Source organism: Pogoniulus pusillus, chromosome 39, assembly GCF_015220805.1.
Source record: "Pogoniulus pusillus isolate bPogPus1 chromosome 39, bPogPus1.pri, whole genome shotgun sequence".
NCBI lineage: Eukaryota > Metazoa > Chordata > Aves > Piciformes > Lybiidae > Pogoniulus > Pogoniulus pusillus.
The window spans coordinates 2,375,254-2,399,692 of record NC_087302.1 but is presented as its reverse complement, the minus strand read 5'-3'; the positions used below and the strand labels follow the sequence as shown (position 1 = coordinate 2,399,692).

The window sequence follows — 24,439 nt, the reverse complement described above, 5'->3', positions numbered from 1 at the left end:
GAGGAGCATAAGGAAAAGAAGAAGAAAGAGTAGAAGGAAGAGAAACAGGAGGAGGAGAAGGAAGAGAAGGAGGAGGAGGGGAAGAAGGAAGAGAAGGAGGAGGGGGAGAAGGAAGAGAAGGAGGAGGGGGAGAAGGAAGAGAAGGAGGAGAAGGAGGAGGAAGAGAAGGAAGGAGGAGGGAGAGGAGAAGAAAGAGAAGGAGGAGGAAAAGTAGGAGGAGGAGAAAGAAAAGAAGAAGGAGGGGGAGAAGGAAGAGAAGAGGAAGAAGGAAGAGGAGGAGAAGGAAGAAGGAGAGGGGGAAGAGAAGAAAGAGAAGGAGGAGGAGAAGAAAGAGAAGGAGGAGGAGGAGAAGAAAGAGAAGGAGGAGGAGGAAGAGAAGGAGAAGTAGGAGGAGGAGAAGGAAGAGAAGGAGGAGGGGGAGAAGGAAGAGAAGGAGGAGGGGGAGAAGGAAGAGAAGGAGGAGAAGGAGGAGGAAGAGAAGGAAGAAGGAGGAGGAAGAGGAGAAGAAAGAGAAGGAGGAGGAAAAGTAGGAGGAGGAGAAAGAAAAGAAGAAGGAGGGGGAGAAGGAAGAGAAGAGGAAGAAGGAAGAGGAGGAGAAGGAAGAAGGAAAGGGGGAAGAGAAGAAAGAGAAGGAGGAGGAGGAGGAGGAGAAGAAAGAGAAGGATGAGGAGGAGAAGAAAGAGAAGAAGGAGGAGGAGGAAGAGAAGGAGAAGTAGGAGGAGGAGAAGGAAGAGAAGGAGGAGGAGAAGGAAGAGAAGGAGGAGGAGATGGCTTTGTGGGCCTCCTTGCTGGAGCGTGCCCCAGCCTGCCATGTGAACTGGGAGGAAACAGGCTGAAGAAAGCATTTGGAGTGGAAACTGAGAATGATTTTTCTCTTGCTTTATTGTGATTGTGGACAGAAATAGTTTGGGCTGTTGAGAGCAGTCCCTCGCTGCTGGAGCAGAGGCATGTCCAAGCTGCCTGGATGTGGGGGCTCAACCCATACAGCACAGAATCACAGAAACATGGATTTGGGTGGGAAGGGACCTTTAAAGCTCATCCAGTCCAACCTCCTGCAGCCAGCAGGGACCTCCCCGACTAGAACAGGTTGCTCAGAGCCCCAAACAACCTGACCTGCAGTGGTGTCAGGCATGGGGCATCTCCCACCTCTCTGCCTAACTTGAGCCAGGCTCTCACCACCCTCAGTGTCAAACATTTCTGCCTAACTTGAGCCAGGCTCTCACCACCCTCAGTGTCAAACATTTCTCCCTTCTCTCCACTCTGAATCCCCATTTTTTAGTTCCAAACCATTTCCCCCTCGTCCTGTCACAATAGGCCCTGCTAAAATCTGTCCCCAGCTATCTTCCAGTTCCTTTAAGCACTGAAAGGCCACCAGAAAGTCTCACTGGAGCCTTCACTTCTCCAGGCTGAACAGAGGACCACAGGCTCACAGGATGTCAGGAAGGGACCCAAAGAGATCATCCTCTCCAGAGCAGGACTACACAATCCAGCTCAGGGCACACAGCATCACATCCAGACAGGCCTGGAAAGGCTCCACAGAAGGAGCCTCCACAACCTCTCTGGGCAGCCTGTGCCAGGGCTCTGGGACCCTTCCAGCTCAAGTCTCTCAGCCTGGCCTGCAGCCCTCAGATCATTGTTGTGGCCCCACTCTGACATCCCCCAGCAGGTGGAGAAAGTGGCTACTCAAAAACCTGCCAGGAACAGAAAGAGCCAACCCCAAAGCAGAAGGGATCTCACCTACCTGCCACATCTCTTGCATAGCTTCCAAGCCTCCTGTTGTACATCTTGCTGGCTGCACCTCTGGGCAGGCTCAGAGTGGATGCAGACCTCTATCAGCAATTAGACAACAAGCTACCATCATTAATACACCTAATAATGAATCATCAGCATCCAGGGGAGGCAGAACGTGGTCACTCCTGGAGGGATCTGCCACTGAACAGCTCTAAACCCAGCACCAGAGCAATGCCAGGTTGGGCAGTTGGACTTTGGATGAATTTTAGCCTCTTTGGTTGAATTATTTCCCTTGGGACACCAAGTGAGGGGTAGGGGAAGGAGGGTGGGCAAGTCCAGCATGCCCAGGACAGCCCAGCCCAGAGGGCCAGCAGTCATGCAGGCATGGTGGGATGGCTCCCAGCTCCAAGAGGCTTCCAAGGGGAAGGTAAAACACAAGTGCTGGCAGGAGAGTAATTAGTTAAACCCGAGCACATCTGGTGTTAATTAATTCCCAGGCAGGAGGGTTTAACTCCTGCCTACCCTGGTGCTTTGCAGAGTGGATGACCAGAGTCAGCTTGCATCCAGAGGAAGGCTTGAACTTGGCTTTCCAAGCCTTTTTCAGGGACTTGAGTTGGTCTGTTCTGTCATTCCCTGTTCTGCTCTCTCATTCCCTGCTCTAGTCCATCATTCCCTGCTCCTCTGTTCTATCATTATCTGCTCTGCTGTCATTTCCTGCTGTAATTCATCATTCCCTGCTCTAATTCATCATTCCCTGCTCTGTTCTGTCATTCCCTGCTCTGTTCTGTCATTCCCTGCTCTGTTCTGTCGTTCCCTGTTCTGTTCTGTTGTTCCCTGCTCTGCTCTGTCATTCCCTGCTCTAGTCCATCATTCCCTGCTCTGTTTTATTATTGCCTGCTCTGTTCTATCACTGCCTGCTGTAATCCATTATTCCCTGCTCTGTGCTGTCATTCTCTGCTCTGTTCTATCATTCCCTGTTCTAGTCCATCATTCCCTGCTCTGCTCTAGCATTCCCTGCTCTAGGCCATCATTCCCTGCTCTGCTCTAGCATTCCCTGCTCTAGTCCATCATTCCCTGCTCTGCTCTAGCATCCCCTGCTCTGCTCTGTCATTCCCTGCTCTAGTCCATCATTCCCTGCTCTAGTCCATCATCCCCTTCTCTGCTCCATCACGTCCTGCTTTGCTCTGTCACTCCCAAATCCCAGAACCATCCCTCTGTTCTCCAGGAGCCCCCAAGCCCCCAGAGCAGTCAGCACTACTCAGGGCAGTGAATGTGCCTGAATTTCCCCCTTCCAACACCCATCCCTGAGCAGCTGCTGGAGGAGGTTGGAGCTCTCTGAGGGTTTGCTGAGCATCACTGCAGGGCTGAGCAGCGTTTTTGGGTAGCTCAGCACTGGCAGCTGCTGTTTTATTTGCATTTTTTGGAGGCAGCCATCATCCCCAAGCACATCTGTAGGCGTCAGCATCACATACATCCAGCACTACATCACGCACAGGGAAGAGCCCAGCTCTGCTCCCCACCTCCTCTCTCCATCATGCCTACGAGTTTCAAGCCCTGGTGGGTGGACAGAGCTGCTGAGGGGAGGACCTGATCCCTTGGGAGCAGCATTCAAAGGGCGTTGGACGCTGTAGCCAAGAGGGAGAAGCAGGATGGGTGCTTTGGGGGCATGTGGGGGGTCTGTGTGGTCCTCATCCCACCCCGGGACACAGGCATGCACGGCACGGCCAGCCCACAGGACCCTCCCACACTGGGAGCATCTGGTCCCCATTAAGCAGCTCTGGCAGCACTGGTGTGGGGAGAGCAGTCCTGCCAGCTCCAGCCTCCCTAATTAACACCCTAAGTGAGGCCAGGCTGGGGAGGGTCAGCTCCTCCAGGCCTCCTTGCCAAAGATGCAAACAATTTGGAGCTGAGCCTCAGCCAGAGCCTGTGGAAAAGCTCCCACTGCCTGCAGGATGAGGCCCCAGTCCCACCCCCCCCGCGGTGGGCAGCCATGTGGCACCCCCTCCTCATCCTCCTGCTCCGGGGCTCAGCCCAAGAGGTTGCATCAGAGCGAGGGCTAACAGCTCTGATCCACACCACCACAAGTCCTCCTCGTGGTGTGTGGGGTGGAGGAAGGCTGCTCATAGCATCCTCTTCCCCTCCATGCACTTGCTGGGCTCTGGCTGCCTTCAGCTCACCACTAAAAATAGGATCGAGGGCAGGCAGCCCAGCTCCCAGCCCAGCTCCTGTCACTGTGACCAACTGACCCATTTGGCCTCTAGTTTGAGTCTTTTTCCCTCCTCGTTCCACTTCAGCCCAGGCTGCAGCCTCGCTGGGACAGCTCAGCCCCGACTTGGGCAATGAGACTCCAGCCACATCCCTTCCCTGCATGGCAGAGTGTGGCCTGGCACAGCTCAACATCCAAGAGTTGGTGGTGCCACAGCAGGGCTGGGAGGTGGTAAGAGGCAACAGCAGCACTTAGGCCACCCAAATTCAGAGAGCTGCCAGTTCCCACAGCTACCTCCCGACCCTGGGCAGCTGCTGCAGCCCCAGCCCTGCAGCCAGGAGTTTGTTTCGTTGATTTGTCTCCTGCAGGGAGGTTCTGTCCCTGCAGCAGAGGAAGCAGCTCCTGGGTCACACTGCAAGTCCCCGGGAGGAGCAGGGAGTGGTGCTGTAGTCGGACTGGGGTTTGTGCCATGTGTGCAGGAGCTAATGCCAGGGTTTGCCCCATGGCTGCAGGAGCTAATGCCAGGGTTTGCCCCATGGCTGCAGGAGCTAATGCCAGGGTTTGTGCCATGGGTGCAGGAACTAATGCCAGGGTTTGTCCCATGGATGCAGGAGCTAATGCCAGGGTTTGTCCTGTGAGTGCAGGAACTAATGCCAGGGTTTGTCCCATGGATGCAGGAGCTAATGCCAGGGTTTGTGCCATGGATGCAGGAGCTAATGCCAGGGTTTGTGCCATGGATGCAGAAGCTAATGCCAGGGTTTGTGCCATGGATGCAGGAGCTAATGCCAGGGTTTGTCCTGTGGGTGCAGGAGCTAATGCCAGGGTTTGTCCCATGGATGTAGGAGCTGGTGCCAGGCTGCAGCACCCCAAGCCCTGGAGCAAAGGGCATGGAGACCTCTCGTATTTCCCTTCCTGGCACAAGGTCCAGAGCAGGAGCACACTGGGGCTGCTCCTGAGCTGTCCCACATCTCCAAGACCAAAGGAGCCCTGCAGCCTCTATGCCAACCACTGTGCCAGTGAAGACAGGGGACACAGCAAGGCTGCAAGCAGCTGCCCCCTGGGAGTGTCCTGTGCAGCAGGAGAGGGCAGTGTGGGTCAGAAATGGAGGCAGACTTTTATTTACAGTGACAAAGGAAAGGGACAGAAGAATAACATCCTGGGCCCCCTCCCCCCCACTCACTCCAGCCCTTCAGCTGAGTGTCCCCTACCCTCACCCAGCCACAGGCCTTGTCCCTGGGCTTGTGGGATCAGGCCAACGACTACTGGGGGTCATTTGGCATCAAACTGAGCCACCCTGCCCCACCACCCTTGGGACACATAGGGGTCAAAAGCAGCTTGGCACAGCTCCCAGCAGCCCTGGCTGCAGCCCTAATGCTGGGACCAGTGAAGGAAAAGCTTCTTCCTGGTCAGAGAACCAAGGAGGGGAGCAGGCTGTGTGTATTGCACTTGGCTGCAGATCTCAGCTTCAAGGAAGGGAAGGGGCTGGCAGGATGTGTCCCACAGCACAGGACCCTCCAGCCTGGCTAAAGGCTTTGGCATCAGCAAGGCTCTGTGCTGTGCCCAGCGTCGGAGGTGTCCTTTGGGAGGGGATGCTCTGTGCCACCTGCTGTGCAAACCAGAGCACTGTCCTGGGGTGGTGACAGCAGGACAGACTGTCCCCAACGCCGGGACCTCAGGGTGGCACCCATGGGCTCTGTGGTGCCTGGGGTGGGTGCTCCTGCTCTCGGCTCAGGTGGCAGGAGGCTCCTATGGTCCTTGGTGAAGCAGCTCGGTGTGGGGGAAGAGGTAGAGCCTGATGGACCACCCGATGGACCACCCGACGTGCCACCAGCTGTCCCGAGTCCCCCAGCCCTTCCCCAGGCAGGAGCCAAGCCCAGCTTGCCAGCTGCCGGTTGAGGCTTGCAGCAGGCCGGGGGTGAGGGCAGGGCGGGGGGGGGGGAGGGGATGGATTTTACTCTCCTCTTCCACCAGGCTCAGTCTTCACCAGTCCAGGGACAGAGCGGACCCTTGGCTGCTATGGCAGAGCTCGGGGAGGGGAACAGCCGCCCTCGGTGCCCCCCCCCGCGGTGCGGGCAGCCCTCAGGAGGAGAAGCAGAGCCCGCAGCACTCCATGCAGATCTCCAGGCAGTCGGCAGACTCGCAGCAGGCGTCGATGATGCCGCAGTCCATGTCGCAGGGCAGGTCGCAGTCCGCGCACTCGCCCGAGTTGCAGCAGCAGCAGCAGATGCAGGAGTCCTCCGAGGTGCAGGAGCCGCAGGTGGCACAGTCCAGCACGATGTTGCAGAGGGTCAGGAACTCGCAGAAGAGGCAGGAGAGGATGCAGTGGACGCAGCAGTCTGTGGAGAGATGAGAAGAGGATGGGAAGAGGATGGGCAGAGGGGACAAGCCTGGCCGGGGGAGGCAGCACCTGGGTGCTCAGCTCCACGGGAGGCTGTGAGGTCAACTTCTCTGGAGCCTTCCAAGCCCCATCTGGATGTGCTCCTGTGTGATCTGCCCTAGGTGATCCTGCTCTGGCAAGGGAGTTGGATTAGGTGATCTCCAGAGGTCCCCTCCAACCCCTGCCATGCTGGGATTCTCCCTCAGGCAGTAATGGAAGGGATGGGAAGGGGGCTGGGAGCCAGGCACTGCTCCAGGGGCACCTAAACACCCATGGACATGCTCAAACCCATTCTGGAGGACACGAGATGAACCCATTCAGCACCTGCCTGGCAGAAGGTGCCAGGAGGGGAGCTCAGCCAATGCCCAGGTCTGAGGATCCCAATGGGCTGCAAGGATGCTACATAAAGCACCCCAAGGGATGTGGGGCTGGAGGAGAACGGCTGGAAAGGGCCTCCCCCACCCCAGGGGAGTCAATACCTTCTTGTGCCTCAATGGGGATGTGGGAAGAGGCCGACTTGGAGCTGCCCTTGCTCTTCTTGCTGCTCTGGCTGCTGATGGAGTGGTGGGACTGCAGCTTCCGGTGAGGCTTCTGGCTGCTGGGGAGGGCACGGAGGGCACCGTTCCCTGCCTCCCCGTTGGCACCACCTGGGCTCACCCCACGCCCAGCCCCATTCTGCAGCAGGTGGGTGCAGGGGCTGGGGGTCTTGGGGGCTGATCGCACCTGGGGCTGGCCTGGGGGTGGGGAGGGAAGAACAAATATTAACCCCCTTGAGCCATCCCTGAAGTGCCCAATCCTCTGCCACCACCCAGGAACACAGGGCAGCCTCGTGGCTGGGAGAAAAGGATGCTGAGAGGTGTGGGGTGCAAGAGGGGGGAGACAAGGAAGGAGATGTAGAGTCCCAGAACCACAAACTGCATTGGGGTGGAAGGGACCCTCCAAGGTCAGCTTGTCCAAACCCCCTGCAGTCATCAGGGACATAGAATCACAGAATCAGGCAGGTTGGCAGAGAGCTCCAAGCTCAGCCAGCCCAACCTAGCACCCAGCCCTGCCCAACCAACCACACCATGGCACTAAGTGCCCCAGCCAGGCTTGGCTGCAACACCTCCAGCCACAGCCACTCCACCACCTCCCTGGGCAGCCCATTCCAGGGCCAATCACTCTCTCTGACAACAACTTCCTAACAACATCCAGCCTCAACCTGCCCTGGCACAGCTTCAGGCTGTGTCCCCTTCTTCTATCCCTGGCTGCCTGGCAGCAGAGCCCAACCCCACCTGGCTACAGCCTCCCTGCAGGCAGCTGCAGGCAGCAATCAGCTCTGCCCTGAGCCTCCTCTGCTGCAGGCTGCACCCCCCAGCTCCCTCAGCCTCTCCTCACAGGGCTGTGCTCCAGGCCCCTCCCCAGCCTTGCTGCCCTTCTCCAAACACCTTCCAGCACCTCAGCATCTCTCTGCAATGGAGGAGCCCAGAACTGGACACAGCACTGCAGGGGTGGCCTGAGCAGTGCTGAGCACAGGGGCACAAGAACCTCCCTTGTCCTGCTGCCCACACTGCTCCTGAGCCAGCCCAGGATGCCATTGGCTCTGCTGCCCACCTGGGCACACTGCTGCCTCCTCTGCAGCTCCTCTCTGCCAGCACCCCCAGCTCCCTCTCTGCCTGGCTGCTCTCAGCCACTCTGGCCCCAGCCTGTAGTGCTGCTGGGGGTTGTTGTGGCCAAAGTGCAGAACCCTGCACTTGGCCTTGTTCAGTCTCATCCCATTGGCCTCTGCCCACCCATGCAGCCTGGCCAGGTCCCTCTGCAGGGCTCTGCTACCCTCCAACAGCTCCACAGCTGCTCCTAGCTTGGTGTCATCTGCAAACTCACTGATGCTGGACTCAATCCCCTGGTCCAGATCATCAGTAAAGATATTGACCAGGACTGTTCCCAGCACTGATCCTTGGGGCACCCCACTAGTGCCAGCTGCCAGCTGGATGTCTCCAACCAGAACAGGGTGCTCACAGCCCCATCAAGTCTGGGGTGTCTCCAGGGACAGGGTCACCACCACCTCTTTAGGACACCTGCTCCAGTGTCTCACCACTCTCATGGTAAAGAACTTCCTCCTGATGGCCAACCTAAATCTTCCCTGCTCCAGTTCCAAACCATTGCTCCTTGTGCTGTTGCTAGAGAAGAAGAGGACTGGGGGAGAGGAGACTGAAGTGGAGATTAAAAAAGAGCAATAAATAAAGACTTGTCATGAAGGGTCCTGCAACTGCCTGAATGCAGCAGAGGGAATGGAGGAGGAGGTCTTCTGGGGTCTGCAACTGCCTGAATGCAGCAGAGGGAATGGAGGAGGTCTTGTGGGGTCTACAACTGCCTGAATGCAGCAGAGGGCATGGAGGAGGTCTTGTGGGGTCTGCAACTGCCTGAATGCAGCAGAGGGCATGGAGGAGGTCTTGTGGGGTCTGCAACTGCCTGACTGCAGCAGAGGGAATGGAAAAAGAGGTCTTCTGGGGTCTGCAACTGCCTGAATGCAGCAGAGGGCATGGAGGAGGTCTTGTGGGGTCTGCAACTGCCTGAATGCAGCAGAGGGAATGGAAAAAGAGGTCTTCTGGGGTCTGCAACTGCCTGAACTCAGCAGAGGACATGGAGGAGGAGATCTCCTGGAGTCCCAGTGCAGCTGGAATGGGCAGGTAAGATAAATCCACTGAAGCCTCCTGGCGTGGGCACAGAGATACAGCAAGGCATGTTCACCTCATGCCACGCAAGGAAGAGAAGGGTCTGTGGCTGCTTCCAGCTGAGAGCCACCCCTTTGGCCAAGCCACCATCCCATGAGCCCTGGGCAGAGCTCCTGGCTGTCTGCACTGCCCTCCATGCAGCCAGAGCTGGAGCTCCACTGCAGAGCTGGGCTGCTCATCTCCCCAGCACTGCATCAATTAATGAAAGGTCTCCACAGCCTCTGGCTGAACTCCTCAGCAGGAGGAGGAGGAGGAAAGTCACCATCTGCTCTGTCTGTGCCTCCCTCCAGCCCTGAGACAGGCTGGTGGCCCTGGTGCTCTGCCGGGATGCTGCTGGAGCCAGCAGCATAGCTCAGCCCTTGGCTCCTGCTGTGGTGGGCACTGGGAACCCAGCACAAGGGAGGGGGTTTGGGATCCACCCACTCCACAGCAACGCCAATCAAAGCCACAAATAAAGTCCTGCCTGATGGTACTTTGGCCACAATTTGCTGTTCCTCTCCCCTGGCAGTAAACAAGGGATGATTCAGGAGAGAGGCTCGAGGGCAAAGGCACCTCCGGCTGCTGGGGAACAGGAGCTGCTTTCTGCGTGGGGTGGCCATGGGATGTGGAGAGGCAGCCAGGGTGGAGGGGGGGAAGCACAGACAGTCTCTGTCCTGCACCCACCCTTGCCAGTGAAAATAAAGCAGATGGAGGTCACAAAAACCACTGAGTGCATGGACTCAGTGCCCAGCTGGGCTCGGAGCTGGGGCAAGCTTCAAGTGGGTGCTTGGGTGACACTGCCACTGGGGAGAGAGCTTAAAATAACTGGACCTGAGAAGTAGAAGCAGGACTGGAAGCAGGAGGGATGGGAGAAGGGCAGCAAGGAGAAATGGAAAGCAGGTCTTGGATAAAATGGGCTGTGTACCCCCACAAAACCCCACTCCCTGGAGCGTTGGATTTCAACCTGCCCACGCTCAAGTGAGCGTGGCACTCAGCAGCACCAAGCTGGCACCAAGTAGCACCAAGCTGAAAGGTGAGCACAGCATCCAAGGGCTGCCCCAAGCCATGGCAGGCAGGGATTGAGCCCACAGGGACACACAGAGCAGCCCAGCCCAGCAGTGTCCAACTCTACAGCTTCCAGCTCTGGGTTTCTCCGGGGAGGCAGAGCACGCAAGGCTCTGGCTTTGGCGGTCTCTGTTTCACTGCATTCCTCAGATTAAACTGTTTGTAAATCAGAATCATGCTCTGGCTCCAGTGAGAGCAGCCAGCAATCCCCCACCTCTCTAAAGCAGGAAAAGTACCTTCCAGTTTTTGGGAGAGCCTTCAGCTCACAGGAGCTCAAAGCTCTGCTCAAAGCGGCATAGAACAGCTTAGGTTGGAAGGGACCTTTGAGACCATCCAGTTCCAAGCCTCTGCCACAGGCAGGGACACCTCTCACCAGCACAGGTTGCTCAAGGTCTCATCCAACCTGGTTTTGAACACCTTCAGGGAGGTTGTGGAGCACAGAAGCACAGAATGTGATCTTTGATCACATTCTGTGCTTCTGTGCTCCACAACCTCCCTGGGCAACTTATGCCAGGGTCTCACCACCCTCACATCTTCAGCCCTGGGCAACTTATGCCAGGGTCTCACCACCCTCACATCTTCAGCCCTGGGCAACTTATGCCAGGGTCTCACCACCCTCACATCTTCAGCTCCAGGCCCAGGGGGAGCAGTGTGTAACCCTCCCTAGTGCCAGGGGCAGCCCAGCCCACCCCAAGGCCTCCATGGCATCAGGGCTTTGGAGTGAAGTGACTGCCAAAAGCTTCACTCCTAAGCTGATGCTCCTGGCACAGCCACAGTGCTGGCTCAGCTCAGGCTCCCCCAGCAGTCTTCATCACCACAGCAGTCTTCATCATGCTGTGACCTTCTACCAAAAGTCATCTTCCCAAGCTGGTAACAGGACCTGGACAACCCAGCAGGTCCTGGCTGCCTGAGTCTGCTGCTCTTGCTTGAAACTCACCACCCTGAACCCCAAATCTGCAATCCCTGCTCCCCAGAACTGATTTAAGAACCGTGGCAGCTTCACCCAGCAGTGCTGAGCCTTGGGGGGGAGCTGATTCTGGAGCTGCTGGTGGAGAACAGGACCTTACACCCAACAGCCCCATGCTGCCTGCTCCCTCCTGGCCCTGCCTAAAATCATTCAGGGTGAAAAAAAACCCTCTTAAGGTGATCACCAAACCATCAGCCCAACACCACCATGCCCACCAAGCCATGCCCCCATGTGCCATGGCTGCATATTGTTTGAACACCTCCAGGGGTGGTGACTCCACCACTTCTCTGGGCAGCCTGTGCCAGTGCTTGACCACACTGGCATGAAAATGTCACCCTCAGCCTGTTCACCTTCCTGTGGGGGGAGCTTAATTGTGCTTCTCAGGTACAGCAGTGGAGCAGGAGCTCTTTTCTGTGTGGGTTGGCCATGGGATGTGGGGAGGAAGCCAGGGTGGAGGGGGGTGGGGGGCACAGACAGTCTCTGTCCTGCACCCACCCTTGCCAGTGAAAATAAAACAGATGGAGGTCGCAAAAACCACTGAGTGCATGGACTCAGTGCCCAGCTGGGCTCAGAGCTGGGGCAAGCTTCAAGTAGGTGCTTGGGTGACAGTGCCACTGGGGAGAGAGCTTAAAATAACTGAGTGGGAAAAGGAGGCTGGAAGCAGGAGGAGTGGGAGAAGGGCAACAAGGAGGAATGGAACATGGACATGGGAAGGGAAGAATTTTCCCCCTACATGTGATGGTGACCCCCTCAAAATGCACCAAGGGCTGCTCTGGACTGGGCAGCAAAGCAAGGCATGTCAGAGGGGATGCTCCACAAGGAGCTGAACCTCATTTCCCAGAGAGGTAAGGGGCAAAGAGGGGAGATTTGCTGCACCCAGCACCCAGGCAAGCCCAGCTACAGGCAGCCACCTTCCTCCCAGCCTTGGGGCCCGTGGGGTGGCTGGCCTAGGAGGGGGTAGGCTGGGGAGGGGGCTGCTCGTGGCTGCACAATGCAGGGTGCAGCAGGCTGCAGCGTGAGTCAGAGGTGCAGAATGTCTGTGGGCAGCCAGCCCAGCTCCCAGATGCTTTTGCAAGGGCTGGAGCTCTGCTTGAGGAAACGTGAGCCCTCCTCTCTCCACGTACGCTGTCAGGGGCACCCAGATCCTCCCCTCCCCTTCCCACCCTGCTCTTCCAAGTGTGCAGCCTCGTTCCCACCCTCCCTTCTCCTCTGGCTGGGAAGCATCCATCCACTTTACACCCCTTGGAAGGGGAAGCTGCACGCTCGCAGCCGGCACATGGGGAACGGCTACGTGTCTAAGGGGCAGCCTGGGGGCAAACCCCCTCGGCTGCAGGCTGGGGGCAAACCCCCTCGGCTGCAGGCTGGGGACCAGGGAAAGCAAGCTGGGCAGTGTGACTCCAGGAGAGCCTGGCCCCCAGTCTGCCACATCTGCCAGGTCTGCTCTCCTGCCTCTGCAATGGGAAATGCAGCAAGGGCACTCCAGCCCCCATCTCTGCTCCTACCCCACCCCAGTGTTTCTCACGGCGAGGGGCCCAGCAGGTCTGCAGCAGCAACAGCAGCAACGGGGAGGTACTGCTTGGCTTCACCACTGCCTCCAGCAAAACCAGCTCTGCACTGCAGACAGCCTGTCCCATCCCCTGCTCAGGCTTTGCACCATCCTCACCCTTGCCCTGGATACTCCAAGGCAAGAGCATTCCCCACGGGAACCATCTGCCTCTGCCCCAGCACAGGCTGCTGCACTGTGACCACGACCACGGAGCCTGTTCTGCCCACCAGGGCTTTGGGAGGTGCTTCAGACAGCAGCTGGCTCCTTCCCCAGGAATTGGTGCTTCTTCCCACCACGGCACACCAGCAGGGCCCCAACACGACTTAACCTTCCTGCAGTCACCCATCCTCCTCCTCCTCCTCCTCTGCCACCAGCCAGTCCCGAGGCCAAGGGCAGTGTGACATCTGGGTGATGCTACGGATGCCACCCATCACCTTCCCCAGCTCCTGGTGACTCACACTCAGTTAAAGCCTTCTGCTGTGAGGTGGTGAAGAGCAGAGTGAGGAGGAGAGAGCTTCCCATTAGAGCTGCCCACCTTTTTAACGAGCCCTTTAATGGTTAGATAGCAGCTGCCCAAAGCCCGGGCACCCCCAGGTGCCACCACGGAGGGGGACACTCACATGTCACAGCTTCGGGGGCACCTGCAAGCTCAGCCCGGGGGCCTTTTGTCACGACTTTTTGGGACTCATCATCTTCCAGGGGCTTCTCCTTCTTCGGTGCCACGGGGCCAGGCGCAGGGCGAGCAGGTGCCCGGGGCTCTGCCGCTGCTGCTGCCCTTAGTGACGGCCGTGAGGTCTCGCCCGCCTCTGAAAGAGAAACAGCATCGGCGCTGAGCACCCTGGGGTGCTTCGTGCCATGGGCAAAGACCCCTCCCCAGTCACCCAGCCCCACAGCCCCCCAGCACCGCCCCAGCCGCTGCGGGCGGCGCCGCTCGGCGCTTTGGGACTCTTCTGACTTCGGGCATCAGCCGAACCCAGCTGCTCCTGCCGCTGCTGCAGCCTGGAGCTGGGGGGGGAGGGGAAGAGCTGAGGCACCGCGAGGGATTTGGGGCTGCTGGGGACGGGCATGGGGGCTCCATCACTCTGCAGCCCCTCACCCCTCCCCAAAACCTCTCCCGAGGTCCCGCATTCCTTCTCCGCAAAGCCAGGGGGATCTGGTTACACTCCGCCGTTCGAGCTGGAGTTTTCAGCCCCCTCCTTCCCATGAAAGAGCCACTGTCTGCCCTGCAGGAGCTGCCTGCCACCTCCCCTCATCCTCCTGCTTGCTCTGGGACCCTGCGAGCCCCCCTTGATGGGGCAAGCAAGACGCAAACCAAGAGCTGTGGAGATAACCCCCCCCCCCCAAATCACACCCTCCTTGCAGCGAGGAGGAGGCAGAACCACCTCCTGCAGAGCCAGCACCGCAGACCGGGGGCCAGCTGCCCCCCAGAAGCAGGTCTGGGGGTCTGAGGGGTGCTTATTGTGGTGCTAAGCTCCCTTACCCACCGCCAGCCCCCTCCTCGCCCCCCCCCCCAGCACTCAGAATAGAGCTGCTTGCACAACTGCACTTTATATAAAGCTAAATTATAGCCTGAGAGAAGGGAGGGAGCCCAAAGAGCCATAATTGCCCTGGCTATAACCAGAGGTCCTACACGCAGGAGGCCAAGGGCTGGGGGTGGGGGAGAAGAGAGGCCCTTGGACACTTCCTTATCCTTAATATAACTCAAAGTCCTAGGAGCAGGAGCTGGGGAGGAAGGCAGCAGACCTCACATGTAATTATAGGGGCCGTAAGGAGAGGAGGTGGAGGGTCCCATCTGAACCCAGGGGGCAGACAGCAGAGGGGCTGCAAGCAGCCTGGAGTGATGCTTGCTGAGCTCCCAGCTCTGATACAGCACAGACACACACACCCCCCAACTCATCTCCCTGCCTCAGTTTCCCCACAGGACCATCCTCAGCTCCCAGCTCTGATACACACACACACCCCCAACTCATCTCCCTGCCTCAGTTTCCCCACAGGACCATCCTCAGCTTCCAGCTCTGATACACACACACACCCCCCCAACTCATCTCCCTGCCTCAGTTTCCCCACAGGACCATCCTCAGCTCCCAGCTCTGATACACCCCCCCCCCCCCAACTCATCTCCCTGCCTCAGTTTCTCCACAGGACCCTCCTCAGCTTCCAGATCTGATACACACACACACCCCCCCAACTCATCTCCCTGCCTCAGTTTCCCCACAGGCCCATCCTCCTTGCCCTCCCCTGGGTGCTGATCCAGCCTGGAGAATCAGGGCTCCTGCCACTGGGGGTTTGCTGGGGAGGAAAGCTCAGCCCAGTGCCGAGCCCTGCTCACAGGCAAGGCCATCTGGGGGCTCAACCAAGGGCAGCTCAGCAGCTGGAGATGAATTTTACACAGAGAAGCTGGCTCCAAATCCCAAATGGAGCAGGAGCACGTGAGCCCCAGAGAGCAGAAAGCTCATTCCCATGCCCCTGGAAAGCCCAGGGCAAAACAAGGGAGGAGAAGAGAGAGAGCAGGCTGGCATCTGCCTATAGGTGTTTGTGCCTAGGTGTGGTCTATAGGTGAATAATAACCACATCCTGCTGCATCCACAGCCTCTGTCATGTCCTGGCCTGGACCAGCCTGACTCAGCCCTGCAGTGCTCAGTCAGCACCTGATCTAAAACCTGTTAAAGCCAGACGTGAAAGCCCTGATGTTTGGGGGCTTGGGATGAAGCCCTGGGTCACAGCACCAAGGGTGCAGCTCCCACATGGCCCCCAGGAGGGGATCTGAGCTGCTGGGTGTTGGTGTAGGGAGCTGCTCTGGGTGCTCAGAGGATGCTCAGGGATTAAAAATCATAGAATGGTTTTGGTTGGAGAAGGCTCCTGAGATCATCCATCCCAACCATCAACCCAACCTCACCACAGCCACTAAACCATGTCCCCAGGTGCCATGGCCACACCTTTCTTCAACACCTCCAGAGATGGGGACTCCACCACCCCCCTGGGCAGCCTGTGCCAATCCCTGATCACTCCTGCAGGGAAGAAATTGTTCCTCATCTCCGACCTAACCCTCCCCCTGTGCAGCTTGAGGCCATTTCCTCTCCTTCTATCACCTGAGCCCAACTCCCACCTGGCTCCAGCCTCCTTTCAGGGAGCTGCAGAGAAAAAAGAGGTTTCCTCTCAGCCTCCTCTTCTCCACACTGAACACCTCCAGCTCCCTCAGCTGTTCCTCTCAAGACCCTTCCCCAGCTTTGTTGCCCTTCTCTGGACCTGCTCCAGCCCCTCAATGTCCTTCTTGGAGTGAGGAGCCCAAAACTGACCCCAGGACTCAAGGTGTGACCTCAGCAGTGCTGAGCACATGGGGACAATCTCTGCCCTGCTCCTTCTGCCCACATTATTCCTGATCCAGACGAGGATGCAGTTGGCCTTGAATCATCAACCAAGTCTCTGGGGCTGCTCAGAGCAGCTCCATCACCATCAGATGCTCTGCCCTGCTCTCACCCCTGAAGCCAGGGCTCCTCTCCACAGCAAGTGATCTACACTGAGGGGAAAAAAAAGAGCTGGGAAATCAGGTGCTGCAGCAGGAGAAGGGCTGGCAGCTGCCCTCTGCATGATGGGCAGAGCTCCAGCTGATCCCTGCCTCTGCCATGCCTGCTCAGCACATCCTTCATCACATCCCTTGCCCTCATCCATGCCTGCTCTCAAGGGGCTGAGGTCAAGGGTGGTCTGCTTAGATCCTGTGCACTGCAAGAAAGCAGCAGCATGGACTGGCCCTACCCATGGCCTCTGTGCTGCTGCACTGACTACTGGGGACTAGGCTCATTTTTTGCCCTCTCCACTTCACACATATAATTACCCTGCACAGCAAGAGGTCTCTCACACAACCACAGCCACGCAGGGAGGAAGGTGGCAATTAAATTAACTCCCACTGGAACGAGCTGGCCAGAGGAGACATAAAAATAGACAGGAAAGACATTTGGGCAAACTGGCTCTTCTCTACTTGCTACAGCCTTGATTCCCTCCCTGCTGCTGCACATCCCCAGGGAGCATTCAGCTGGAGTTGACCCCCCAGGTTCATGGGCAGCTCCTGGGAGTGAGATGGAGAAGGGTTTGGTCTGCCTTCAGGGTCACAGCCTGAGCCTGGGGCAGGGTTGGGGCCAGCTGGAACATGTGTGGGCTCAGCACAAAACTTCCTGCCCCACAGCTCTCTGCTGGGTCTGGAAACTGCAGAGGAACCTTCCCACTCAGAAGGAAATGCAGAGGGAAATGGAGTGGGGAAGCAGAAGGAAAGGGAGCAGTGAAGCAGAGGGAAATGGAGCAGTGAAGCAGAGGGAAAGGTAGTAGGTAAGCAGAGGGAAATGGAGCAGGGAAGCAGAGGGAAATGGAGCAGGGAAGCAGAAGGAAATGGAGCAGGGAAGCAGAGGGAAATGGAGCAGGGAAGCAGAGGGAAAGGGAGTGAGGAAGCAGAGGGAAAGGGAGCAGGGAAGCAGAGGGAAATGGAGTAGGTAAGCAGAGGGAAATGGAGCAGGGAAGCAGAGGGAAATGGAGCAGGGAAGCAGAGGGAAAGGGAGTAGGGAAGCAGAGGGAAAGGTAGTAGGGAAGCAGAGGGAAAGGGAGTAGGGAAGCAGAGGGAAATGGAGCAGGGAAGCAGAGGGAAAGGGAGCAGGGAAGCAGAGGGAAAGGTAGTAGGGAAGCAGAGGGAAAGGGAGTGAGGAAGCAGAGGGAAAGGGAGCAGGGAAGCAGAGGGAAAGGGAGTAGGGAAGCAGAGGGAAATGGAGCAGGGAAGCAGAGGGAAAGGGAGCAGGGAAGCAGAGGGAAAGGTAGTAGGGAAGCAGAGGGAAAGGGAGTGAGGAAGCAGAGGGAAAGGGAGCAGGGAAGCAGAGGGAAAGGGAGTAGGGAAGCAGAGGGAAATGGAGCAGGGAAGCAGAGGGAAAGGGAGCAGGGAAGCAGAGGGAAAGGTAGTAGGGAAGCAGAGGGAAAGGGAGTAGGGAAGCAGAGGGAAAGGGAGCATGGAAGCAGAGGGAAAGGGAGCAGGGAAGCAGAGGGAAAGGTAGTAGGGAAGCAGAGGGAAAGGGAGTAGGGAAGCAGAGGGAAAGGGAGCATGGAAGCAGAGGGAAAGGGAGTAGGGAAGCAGAGGGAAAGGGAGCAGGGAAGCAGAGGGAAAGGTAGTAGGGAAGCAGAGGGAAAGGTAGTAGGGAAGCAGAGGGAAAGGGAGCAGGGAAGCAGAGGGAAAGGGAGCAGGGAAGCAGAGGGAAAGGGAGCAGGGAAGCAGAGGGTAATGCTTGTGCACTGGGCTGCAAGTGGCTCTCAAACAAGCCTGGCAAAAGGCACCCAAGGAAGAAGCATCACTCCTGGCAGCACAGATGGGCAGAGAGGGTCTCCTCTCCCTGCTGCCACCAGAGCAGAAAATGCCTTTCTCCTCCCTTGCTATTACCCCAGAACAAGACCAGGCTTGACCAAAGTCTGTTGGGTTTAAAAGCAGCCACAAGCCTGGGCAAAATGCAGCTGAAGCCCTAAGAAGAGCTGAGGCAGCCCTCAGGATGGGGCTTCCATCCCATTCTGGGGGGCACCTCCTTAGCAGCAGCAACCCCAGCTCCTTCCTGACCAGGGCAAGCACTCATCAGACGGCAGAGAAAACAGCCTGGGTCTCTGCTCCAGGTCTCTGCTCCATCTTTGGTGAAACATGAGGGAGAAATGGAGGTGAACAGGGCACAGGGAGAGATCCTGCCAGGCTGTGTTCATGAGAACAGAGATAATAAAGCACTTAGAAATAATCATCCAGGCTGCAACAAATCACAGCACTGCCCTAAGGGGTGGAAGATTGGGAAAGCTGATAGCCATGGAACTACTTCTCTCTGCCTGCTGGTTGCCAAGCCTGGGAGATGCACACAGGTCAGGTTTCCTGACTGTCCTCCTCATTTACAAAGCCCAACATCCCACCCCCACCCTGTTGCAAAAGACCCCAAGACATCAGCAAGCTCCAAAGTCCACCCAGCATGGTGGGAGTTGGGAAAGAGAGGAAAGCTGTAAGGAAGCTGGGAGGGTTTGTTGGCTTTAAGCATTTTGTAGCATTCCTGCAAGGAAAAATGTTCCAAATTTACAACTGTGCAACAAAGGGCCACGAGGATGCCGAGGGGATAAGAATGTTTGTCCTGGGAAGAAAGGCTGAGGGACTCAGGGCTCTTTAGCCTGGAGAAGAGGAGAGGGAGTGGGATCTGATCAGTGCTGATCAATACTTAAAGGGTGGATGTCAGGAGGATTGGGCCAGGCTTTGTTCATAGAACCACAGAATCAGGCAGGTTGGCAGAGAGCTCCAAGCTCCTCCAGCCCAACCTAGCACCCAGCCCTGCCCAACCAACCAGACCATGGCACTCAGTGCCCCAGCCAGGCTTGGCTGCAACACCTCCAGGCACAGCCACTCCACCACCTCCCTGGGCAGCCCATTCCAGTGCCAATCACTCTCTCTGACAACAACTTCCTAACAACATCCAGCCTAGACCTGCCCTGGCACAGCTGGAGGCTGTGTCCCCTTCTTCTATCCCTGGCTGCCTGGCAGCAGAGCCCAACCCCACCTGGCTACAGCCTCCCTGCAAGCAGCTGCAGGCAGCAATCAGCTCTGCCCTGAGCCTCCTCTGCTGCAGGCTGCACCCCCCCAGCTCCCTCAGCCTCTCCTCACAGGGCTGTGCTCCAGGCCCCTCCCCAGCCTTGCTGCCCTTCTCCAAACACCTTCCAGCACCTCAACAGCTCTCTTGAGTTGAGGAGCCCAGAGCTGGACACAGCACTGCAGGGGTGGCTGAGCACAGGGGCAGAAGCAGCTCCCTTGTCCTGCTGCCCACACTGCTGCTGAGCCAGCCCAGGATGCCATTGGCTCTGCTGCCCTCCTGGGCACTGCTGCCTCATCTTCACCTACTCTCTATCAGTACCCCCAGGGCCCTCTCTGTCTGGCTGCTCTCAGCCACTCTGGCCCCAGCCTGTAGTGCTGCTTGGGGTTGTTGTGGCCAAAGTGTAGAACCTGCCCTTGGCCTTGTTCAATCTCATCCCATTGGCCTCTGCCCACCTATCCAGCCTGGCCAGGCCCCTCTGCAGGGCTCTCCTCCCCTCCAACAGCTCCACAGCTGCTCCTAGCTTGGTGTCATCTGCAAACTTCCTGATGCTGGACTCAATCCCCTGCTCCAGAGCATCAATAAAGATATTGACCAGGGCTGTGCCCAGCACTGATCCTTGGGGCACACCACTAGTGCCAGCTGCCAGCTGGATGTGGCACCATTCCCCACCACTCTCTGGACCATATCAAGGAGCCCATATCTTGACCCATATCAAGGAGCAATGAGCACAGGCTTGCACATGGAAAGTTCCATCTGAACTTGAGGAGAAACTTTGAGGATTAGTGGAGCCCAGGACCAAGCTGCCCAGAGAAGTTGTGCAATCTCCATTCAAACCCCATGGGGATGCTATCCTCTGCAACCTGCTCTGGGTTGGACAGGATGACCTCCAGAGCTTCCCTTCCAAGCCCTATCACTGTGATTCTTTCCCTCCCTGGCTGCACAAGTGACCTGCTCTGCACAGTTGCTGTCTGCAGGAGCTTCTGGGACAACCCCCAGTTGTTGTGACTAGGGGAAGAAGTGTCAGAGCCTGGGTGGGAGGCAGGCTCCATCCCTGATGAGCTTGCAGGGCTGAGCTAACCTCAAAAAGCTGGACAAACAAAAGGAAACAGCAGCATGTCAGCAGCTGCTGAGAGCATCTGGCCAGGATGAGGCAGAGCTTCTCCAGCAGCACAAACAGGAGAGCCACACCACAGGCAGCATGGCCACAGCAGCTCACAGGGACCTCTGAGTTTCCTTCTCTTGCAGCTGGTTGTGGTGGCCAGACCCCAAGTCTGGGAAGACACAGAGGATGTGGGAAAATGCAAAGCCAGAACCATATTCTTAGGTCATACCCACCCAGGTTGTCTCACAGCTCCTGCTCAGCTTTGCTGAGCAATAGGTCATAGAATCATAGAATGGTTTAGGTTGGAAGGGAGCTCAAAGCTCAGCCAGTTCCAATCCCCTTGCCATGGGCAAGGACACCTCCCATCAGCCCAGGTTGCTCAAGGCTCCATCCAACCTGGTCCTGAACACCTCCCTGGGCACCTGTGCCAGTCTCTCACCACCCTCACTGCAAACAACTTCCTCACATCCACTTTCAATCTCCCCTCTGCCACTTCAAACCCATTCCTCCTCCTCCTCTCATTCCCAGACCTTGTCAATAGTCCCTCCCCAGCCCTCCTGGAGCCTCCTTCAGATCCTGCAAGGCCACTCCAAGGTCTCCTCCAAGTCTTCTCTTCTCCAGCCTGCAGAGCCCCAACTCTCTCAGCCTGTGCTCAGAGCAGAGCTGCTGCAGCCCTCTCAGCATCTTGGTGGCCTCCTCTGCACTGGCTCCAACACTTCCATGTCCTCCTTGTGCTGGGGGCTCCAGAACTGCCCCCAGGACTGCAGGTGAGGTCTGAGGAGGGCAGAGCCAAGGGGCAGAATCCCCTCCCTTGCCCTGTGCCCACACTGCTCTTGCTGCAGCCCAGCACAGGGTTGTGTCTGGGCTGCACTCCCACTGCAGGCTCCTGTTGAGCTTTGCATCAGCCCAGACCCCCAGGGCCTGTTCCTCAGGGCTGCTCTCAGCCATTCCCCACCCAGCCTGGAGCTGTGCTTGGGATTGCACCCACCCAGCTGCAGGACCTTACACTTGGCCATGCTGATCTGCCTGGCTGCTTGGTTTATCTGCCTCCCTTCCATCCATGTGCCTTTGGCTCAAAAGGAGGAAATCTGGTGGCAGGAGATGGATGGACACCTTCCCAGCATGGCATGCACCCATCACCTGCTCCAGATGTGGCTGCACTCCAGGGATGGGCAGCCTGGGTGAGAAAAATGCCACCAGCACCACCCAGCAGCCAAGGCCAGGCTGGGGCTGGAGAGCTCAGAAGGAAAGCCTGCCTCTTTAGCAGGCAGCAGGCTTGGGTTGGATGCTGTCAATACGTTGGAAAAGGGAGGGAGAAGGCTCTTGGACCTCACTGCTCTCCACAACTACCTGAAAGGAGGTTGGAGCCAGGTGGGGTTGGCCTCTTCTTCATAGGCTCAGATGATAGGAGGAGAGGAAATGGCCTGAAGGTTGTGGCAGGGGAGAGTCTGCTTGGAGAGGAGGAAAAATTTCTTTGCTGCAAGAGGGGTCAGGGATTGGCAAAGGCTGCCCAGGGAGGTAGTGGAGTCCCTACCCCTGGAGGTAACCAAGAAATGTATGGACATGGCTCCTGGGGGCAGGGTTTAGTGGCTGTGGTGGTGCTGGGCTACTGCTTGGACTCAGTGATCTTAGAGGACTTTTCCAACCCAAATTCTATGACTCTGGATCCACACCTGAGCTCCTGTGAACCTGAGAAGCACCCAAATCCAGCACTGTGCATCACAACCCCTGCTGAGATGGAGATGCTCAGGAGAGTTTCCTGTCCCCCTTTGCCTCTCTCTCCCTTTCATCCCTCAGGACTGGCTGCTCAGGCTGGAGACACAAACAGAGCCAAGTCTAACGAGGCACTTGCCATGAACAACACCCCCCTAGCAGCAGTATTTAGTCTGGGAGCTCCCTGATGTGTTTTATGCAGATAAAAGGAGTGTGTAATCTCTCCTGCTTTTCCCACATGTGCTGCCTGGCCCCCACCGGCTGCCTGCCTGACCTCTTGGAGGGGTATTTTACAGCTTGATTAAGTGGTTTTGAGTGCAAGAGAGACAGCACCGAAGCAAATCCTTCCAGCCCCAAGAGGCAGGCTGGAGAAGAAGGAAGGGAAAATCCAGTTTGAAAGTTTGCTCAACTGAGAAGGCAAAAAACCAAATCCCCCTGGCTTTATTTACATTCAGTCTGAAATTCATGCACTGAAACCTCTCCAGAGCCTGTGATATTCAGGGAGAGGAGCAGGAAAGTGGCAGAGCAAAGAGGAAAGAAAGCTCCAGAGCTCTTGAGCAGCCCTGAGAGGGATCCAGGGAGACTTTGCCCTAAGGTCCTTCAGCTCACCTGGGCAATGCTCTGGATAAACAGTTCAGTTTTGGGAGAAAGAAAGAGGAATCTGGTCCAAAAAAGCAGTGGTTGCTGTGAAAAGTGACTTCCTAAGTGCAAAAAAGAAAAGGCCAAACAAAGCACACCAAAAAAAAAACCCACCCCACAAAACCCCAAACTGCTTCCCAGGCTGGGAGCTGTTGTTGTTTGTTATTTATAGCCATTGGGTGGGTAGGAAGGGAGGAATTTTAGGCCAACCAGCCAGGAGCAGTCTCTGCCCAAGTGTATCCATGCTCAGTGCTTGACCTCAGCAAAAAGCTCCTCTGGTGGCAACTCCAAATTTGAGGTGCAGGACTCCCCACCCTGTGCTAAGATCTCCCTGCAAATGCCACCGAGTTGGGTGGCAGTGTTGAGGTGCAGGAGGGGTTGGGAGGCTCTGCAGAGGGACTTGGCTAGGTTGGATCCATGGCCAATGTCAATGGCATGAGCTTCAGCAAGGCCAAATGCCAGGTCCTGCACTTAGAAGCATAGAATGGGTTAGGTTGGGAGGGAGCTCAAAGCTCAGCCAGTTCCAACACCCCCTGCCATGGGCAGGGACACCTCCCACTAGAACAGGTTGCTCAAGGACTCATCCAACCTGGTCCTGAACACCTCCAGGGAGGTTGTGGAGCACAGAAGCACCCAATGTGATCAAAGATCACATTGGGTGCTTCTGTGCTCCTCAACCTCCCTGAGCAACCTGTGCCAGTGTCTCACCACCCTCAACCTGTGCCAGTGTCTCACCACCCTCAACCTGTGCCAGTGTCTCACCACCCTCATTGTAAAGGAACAACCACCCCAAGCAACACTACAAACAGTGTGGCTGGAAAGCTGCTGGCAGAAAGAGGACCTGGGGAGTTGGAATGGACAAACAACTCAAGATGAGGCAGCAGTGTGCCCAGGTGGCACAGAAAGCCAATGGCATCCTGGCTGGGAGCAGAAATGCTGTGTCCAGCAGGAGCAAGGAGGGGATTGTCCCCATGTGGTCTACTCTGGTGAGGCCACAGCTTGAGTGATGTGCTCAGTTTTGGGCACTCAATACAAGAGGGATGTGGAGGTGCTGGAGCCAGTGCAGAGGAGGGCAAGGAAGGGCCTGGGGAATAGATCTGATGAGGAGAGACTGAAGGAGCTGGAGGTGGTTAGTGTGAAGAAGAGGAGGCTGAGGAGAGACTTCATCACTGTCTACTGATGCCTGAAGGGAGGTTGTGGAGAGGTTGGTGCTGGTCTCAATTGACAGGTAAACAGTGCTAGAACAAGAAGGAATGGCCTCAAGCTGCCACTGGGGAGGTTTAGGATGGACATTAGGAAACATTTTTTTCCCCAGCAGGAGTGGTGAGGGATTGGAAGGAGCTGCCCAGGGAGGTGGTGGAGTCACCAAGCCTGGATGTGTTTAAAAGTCATCTGGATGTGGTGCTTGGGGATATGGTTTAAGGTGAGCTTTGTAGAGCAGGGTTCTGGGTTGGACTTGGTGATCCTGAGGAGCTTTGCCAACTGGAATGTTGCTGTGATTCTGTGACATTCAATCAACCCAAAGTCCTTGCTGACCCAACCTGCTCCTGCACAGGAGGTGTCAACCAACCCCCAGGGAAGGAGCAGAGCAGGGTGCTGGGATCCCAGAATCACAGAATGTCAGGGACTGGAATTCTGTCATCTAAAGATCATAGAATCATAGGGTCAGGCAGGTTGGAAGAGAGCTCCAAGCTCATCCAGCCCAACCTAGCACCCAGCCCTGCCCAACCAACCACACCATGGCACTCAGTGCCCCAGCCAGGCTTGGCTGCAACACCTCCAGCCACAGCCACTCCACCACCTCCCTGGGCAGCCCATT

At 57.1% G+C, this 24,439-nt stretch overlaps 1 protein-coding gene across 1 annotated transcript in view; it reads right to left on the bottom strand.

The window, feature by feature from the left end:
* Nucleotides 1-5,000: 5,000 nt before the first annotated feature.
* Nucleotides 5,001-24,439, bottom strand: part of MDFI (MyoD family inhibitor) — a 28,521-nt gene continuing 9,082 nt past the window's right edge. Inside the window, exons 2-4 of the mRNA XM_064173703.1 lie at nucleotides 13,206-13,391; nucleotides 6,794-7,048; nucleotides 5,001-6,273 (exon numbers count right to left, since the gene is read on the bottom strand). Of these exons, the coding sequence (XP_064029773.1) occupies nucleotides 6,017-6,273; nucleotides 6,794-7,048; nucleotides 13,206-13,391 (698 nt within the window). The 3' untranslated portion in view covers nucleotides 5,001-6,016. The remainder of the gene's footprint in view (nucleotides 6,274-6,793; nucleotides 7,049-13,205; nucleotides 13,392-24,439) is intronic.